Raw genomic sequence first — 6312 nt, 5'->3', positions numbered from 1 at the left:
CAATTCATCTCAAGAGATAATGTTAAAATCTCTTACATAACTAATTCAGCTCTATGAATATAGACAATCTAAAATGGAGATTAAATAAAGTCACTCAGAATCTATGGTATTAAGGAAATTCTGATCATCCCAAAGCAGGCCATCTCCGTGGCCATTGTCTAAAAAAAAAAAAAAAAAAAAGGCGAGAATGCATCCTGAGCCAATAATCCGGAGCTCTTAGTTGAGAACCCTATGAATCCCCCATGTTTACTCGGGAACAAAAAGCAAGCAATGATACTCTTCAACAGGAAGGAGTGACAGCAGCAACATAATGAAGTAAACTAGTTGACCACAAACAGATATGATCCTCATTCAATGGCTGTAAAACACTCTCATACGAGCTCAAAAGAATTCCTTTTTTTTTTTTTTAAGAACCAAAAGAATTCAAATTTAGTACATATAAACTTGTTTTCTTCCTGCATTTGTCTAATTTCAATATGTTAAATCATAGTTTAACTGTCATATTGTATAAAATTTATGATTCAGATGCTATTTCTCTTACCTTCCAATTGAAAAACCCCAAGGTACCTCAATGAAAAGCAGGAAAATAAACTGGTTTACAAAAAAATTTTTTCTAAATTTTCACAAATTACAATTTGATGAACCAATTTGAAATCTTTCCACTACAACAGTCAGAATTCTGAGAGAGATTTATTTAAATGTACAAAAATTTTTTTTTCCCCAAAAAGAAGGAAACTATCCCTCATCAAATTCTAATCCTTTTTCTTTCATTTGTACACAGAACTATCCAACAAAGAAGAGAACCATTCCCAAAAAAAAAAAAACCCAAAAATCCCCAACTCACCTCCATCCATAACCGAAAGCGACCCTCCATCACTCCACCAAGCGGCACCCACTTAGCGTTTGCACCAAACTTAAAGCATTCCTGCTTACCTTCTCGTTGTCATCCTCCACCAACCCCAAACATATCTCCAAAACCCCTTCTCTCTTGGCTTCGCCACACATTTCCTCACTGTAACAACACAAATAATTCAAAGTGAAAAGCCCACACTGAATCCCTCTCTTGCTCCCATTCTTAATCACCTTCACCAAAACCCTCAAACACCCACCAATCCTCCCCATCTCTTCTCTCCCTTCCTTACACTTCACCAACATACTCAAGACTTCCACTGCTCTCTCCAGACCCATCCCGCCTATCCTCACCAAAATTGGCACCGCCCCACATTCCACAGCCCGCCTTCTGTTATCCAGAAATGAACAGATAGCATACAACGTTGTTGCTGCTTCTTTCACCTCTCTACCATTCCCATAATTTAGTAGCGTGACCAACGCTTGAATTGCATTTGGATACGCCCCAATTGTCGCTTTGTTTACTTCTACGACTGCCAGACTGGTCAAGATAGTGCAACCTATGGCACGGCTATCCGGCGATCCAACCCGTAGAACTGTGACGACCCGGCCAATTGCACCTTCCGCCACTAGACCCACCTTATTATCATCGTCGAGAGAGAGATTGAGTAATAGAGAGAGGGCTTTCTCTTGGAGGACCGACTCCGGCGAGCTGACACAGTTGAGAACAGCGGATACGGCTCCAGACTCTGTCAGCTGGCGGCGAAGGCCATGGTCGAGCTTGGTGAGTCTCGTGAGCTGAGAGAGCAAGACAAGCTTGGAGTTGAGAGGAGAAGACGGAGAAGTGAGAGTGGAGAATAGGGTTTGAGGCTGTGGTTTTGATGGCGGCGGTGAAGCGTTAAGCTGTGATTTTGGAGGGAAGAGGAGGGTATAATTGGAAATCAGACTTCTAAGAGCATGGTTGGGTATGAGAGGAGGATGGTCGGGAAGAGGTAGCTTAGTAATTGGGCAAGTACGGTGGCCCGAGTCAAGCCACCGTTGGATAGAAGCACGGTCAAAGGTGTGACCCGATGAGAGAATTACTGGGTCGGACATTATCTCGAGAGAAATCGGGCACTTGAAATCGTCCGGTAACTGAGTAGCCATTTTAACTCGAACTGGTTTCTGTAATTTCCCAGTTTTCTCTCTGCGTTGAAGGGAGGGGTTTTATGAGGTTTTTGGAACTGCTCGGGGGAGAGAGAAAGGAGAAGCCTCATAACTCCACTTGTCCTCCTTGCCTTTTGTAAGCAAGTTTATGCATTTACTTTTTTACCCTCATGCTTCTTTCTCGTTTACTTTAATTATTTTGTTTTAATTATGCCCATAAATTTTAACATCATTTGAACTTGGAACTCATTCGAGAAATTATTGTCTTGAATTAGGCCTAGCCATCGGTCGAGTCTGGCTGATTTCGAGTCGGATTCAATAGTTTAACTCTTAATAAGGGGATCAAATTAAATAATTATTTTTAAATTTATATAGTTATAATATTATAATTTTTTAATTTTAAAATATTATATAAAATTCTATGACTTTTAAATTTTATATAATAAAACTTCTCTGATTTTTAATTATTGATTTTTTAATTAGATGTTCATGTGAACAGGTATAGCATAATCATAATGCTTAGTTAATATTTTTTTCTCTTTCTCTTATGCACAATGTAAAATTATTCTTTTTACCAATGAAAAATTATTTTTTATATAAAAAGTAGAGGAATTCAATTTACATATGATTTGAAAGAGTAATATTAATGGCAACGGGGTGGATTAGGGACGGGAATTGCTCCTCTCGTTCTCGCCCCATAAGAGTTTGGGGTTAGTGTAGGGCATTCCACGCAAGGGTGCAGGGTGGAACGAGACTTTTCTTGAGAAATTTTCTTTTTTTTTATTTTAATTTATTACCATATTGTCACACATTATCCCTCTGTAAGACATAACATGATCCCGTAGAATACCTAATGAACTACCAAACTTCACCTACCGATAACTCATTAAGTACACTACAAGAGATTTTGAAACAATTTTCTTACTTTTTAAAAGTGGTGAGCATTTTTTGTAGGAACTAAAAACAATTAATTGAAGATTAAAAGCTAGTCAAAATTGTTGTCCATTTTATTTTTTCGCAAATTCTGAAAAAATTTTGGCAGATTGCCGATAATAATTGAGAAAAACAAAAAAACTTTACTTGTAGAAAAACACTCCCAATAATAATACATTTCACTAATTCAACCACCAAATTCAATTCAACACAAATCTCATCAATCTCCATAATTCAAAATAAGATTGTTATCCCAAATTTTCCAAAATAAGTTATACACAATGCATTCAAAATAAGTAATTTACAGGTGCATTTAAATTTACAAACATCAAAATCCAAAAAACAATATTATTACATATTAACTGTACAACTGCTTAGTTACAAAAGTACATATGACTATAAAATTATTTACATCAAGAAATTATAAGGGTATAATCAAATATCCGTACAAAAGTCTGTAGGTAGTCCCCACAATTAGCAGCTCACTGTAACACCCTCCCTGTAGCAATTTCGTACATTCTACTGTTTCGATGACCAGTGTCGGTCTGGACAGCTAGAACGTCTGAAAAAAATAAAAACTAAAGTGAGAAACCATAATTAATTCAAATATTAACAAGAAAAATTTAGGAAAAAAATTTAGAAATAAAATATAAACAAGTCAAATGAGCCGGTGCCCTAGCGATGGATAACCCAGTGGGAAGTTGCGGTTCTCGCAACTAGGAGCCCTAGACCCGAGAGAAAATTCATAAAATAATTTTTGGGACTCCAGAGAAGGGTTATTGAGGTTTCTATGGCATTAGAATGCCAAGAAAATGCTTAGAAAAATTTTTCAATTCCAGATGCATAATTTTGGTCCATAAGCCAAACAGAGGGCATTTTGATCATTTCGCCTTCAAAGGTGATTTTTAACTGACTTGTCCAGTTAAGTAAATAATTATCATGACACAAAATTTGAATAAATATTGCTAAAATAAAATTGAAAATGAGTAGAGAAGAAAATAAGAGGAAATGAGATAAAAAGCTAATTATGACATCACCATGATGTCATTAAACACTTACCACCAATTACAATTAAGCAAGCCCATTTAAAACAAATAAAAAGAGATAAGAAGAAACAAAAAAAGTCATCAGCCACCCCACTCTCCAAACCAGCCGAGACACCTCCATAGCCAATTCAACCATTGAAGCTTACAAAAGCTTCATCACTCACCTCATTCCACCTTGAAACCCTTACCTAGCTTCACAAAAAATTAACCTAGCAACTTGAACATCCTCTAGGCAGCCAAAAGAGGAAGAAAAAAGAGATTTTAGTTGGCTTGAAATTATGCTCCAACAAGATTAGTGTCTAATTCTTCCTTTTGCTTTAATTCATGTTTAAGGGCATGAATTGTGTAGGAAATGTAAGAAAATAAAACAAACAAGTGTGTGTGTGCACCCTATAAATTTTGGCAACTAGGGTTAGTTAGGGATGGTGATTTTGCTTGATAGCAAAGTGGTAATGAGCAGCCCTTGGTAGTAAATGAATGATTAAACTTAGTTGTGTAGGTGAAATGCAAAGTTTAGGTATGTATGAATATGAAAAATGTGGACACTTGAACAATTCTAGGGTTTGCTCATGTGATGGTTCATTAACCTTGTAATGGTCAATTAGTGACCATTTGAATGTGTATGATAAGGAAATGAAGTGAGTTGTGGCTTGGTATTTAAGTTTGGGTAAGCTGCCTTGGCTGACCTGCAGGACTGAATATGAGTCCAGTAGGTTTAGGCATTATAAATGGAGTTGTAGAGGTTCAATTGGTGCAAGGCCAATTGGACATGAAATTAGACACATGATGGCACAACTTTGGTATAGAAACTCTACCCAGAAAACCAAACCAAGTTGACCTAAAAATTGCCTTAATCTGGGTGACTTGCATTCTGCCTGGGCAAAATGACCAAATGAACAGTGTTTATTCATTTAGTCATAACTCAGTGTAGAAAGGTCCAATTGACCTGAAATTTTACCAGCAGAAAGCTGAGACATAGATCTACAACTTTTATGGAGAAACCTAAACCAAATTTTGATCATAACATGCTCAAAAATATATCTACAGTCAGTGCATAAAACACTATAGATTTGGTTCAGTCCAAAAAATCTGAAAATTTTGCAATTCGGCCAGTTATGGTGTTTAGGCCATAACTTGAGCTACAAAACTCTAAATGGAGTGATTTAAAAAAAAATGTAACTAGACACAATAAGGAACAACTTTCATGAAAACAACTTTGTCAAATTCCTACTGTACAAATGACCAATAGAACAGTAAACATAAGGCTTGAAATCTAAAAATTTTGAATAACTAACACTAAGCCTAGAGATGGTATTGACAACCAATACCAACAATTTTAGAATACAAAATGTGGTATGTTGGGAGTATTAGAACCAATATACCTATTGTCTATGCAAAAGTCAACATTTTAGTTGACTAAGGAAATAAATAGTAACACCTAAACCTAAATTTCAAGAATTGTAAATTTTAAAAGTGTAACATGTCCTAGTACACCTAGCAAGATTGGTATGGATAGGTTGGCATACTAATAGGGTTCAATTAGCAGTACTGAACATGGCACTATGCCATTCTGTGATTTTATGGCTTTTAGCCATTCTGATATTGTGTTGAGACTTGGCCTTGTGCCTAATGTTATTACAACTTATTAGCTATTCTGTTACACACCGGGAGATGCATATGTGACCGATGGTATGACGGCCAGAGATACTTGATACCCAGTGCCAGTTTACCCATTTATCCAGTCTAGTCGTTCAGTATAGGTTACTTGGGTAACCAAAAATGAAAGTGGATAAATTTAATGAAATTATGAATATAATAAGTACATAATAAATAAGATTACCAATAATGATCAAAAAATGGTCTGCATAAGACATCAGAACATGCACTGCATATTTATTTTCTGTTATTTCTTTTTATTCTATTATTGGCACCACTAAGCATTATTGCTTAGCGCGTTACTTTTGGCTATGCGTAGGTTCTGAAGAGACCGATAGAGAGCCCAGTAGACCACAGACTGGGTGAGATCATCTGCAGCTCTGCATAGTATCCGTGTCACCTCATCGACGTCAGTGCATTGGTAAGACACTAGGTTTCATTTTGGGTATTTTGTAATTAACTTTTATTTTCTCATATGTAATTGAAACTTATGTAATGTATTTTGGTATTAATGTAAATAGTGGAAATTGTGTTTTTGAATGAAAAAGTGAATATTTATTTATGACTTTTACATGAATATCATATGAGATGAATGATTGAAAAATGGAAATGTTGTTGAAAAATATTGAGATTTTGTTGATGAAATGGAGTTTGGGATTGATTGAAAATTTTGGAAGTATTT

The 6312-nt window shown here is 35.9% G+C and overlaps 1 protein-coding gene across 1 annotated transcript; it reads right to left on the bottom strand.

Moving 5' to 3' along the window:
* Positions 1 to 674: 674 nt before the first annotated feature.
* LOC110664533 (U-box domain-containing protein 8) lies at positions 675 to 2088 on the bottom strand. Its single transcript, XM_021824255.2, has one exon. The coding sequence runs from the start codon at positions 1993 to 1995 to the stop codon at positions 874 to 876; it is 1122 nt and encodes a 373-aa protein (XP_021679947.2). The 5' UTR covers positions 1996 to 2088; the 3' UTR covers positions 675 to 873.
* Positions 2089 to 6312: the final 4224 nt, after the last annotated feature.

Source organism: Hevea brasiliensis, chromosome 11 (genome assembly GCF_030052815.1).
Source record: "Hevea brasiliensis isolate MT/VB/25A 57/8 chromosome 11, ASM3005281v1, whole genome shotgun sequence".
In the NCBI taxonomy this organism is placed as follows: Eukaryota; Viridiplantae; Streptophyta; class Magnoliopsida; order Malpighiales; family Euphorbiaceae; genus Hevea; species Hevea brasiliensis.
Note: the sequence above shows the minus strand (reverse complement) of the source record. Positions and strands in the feature narration are given on the sequence as shown.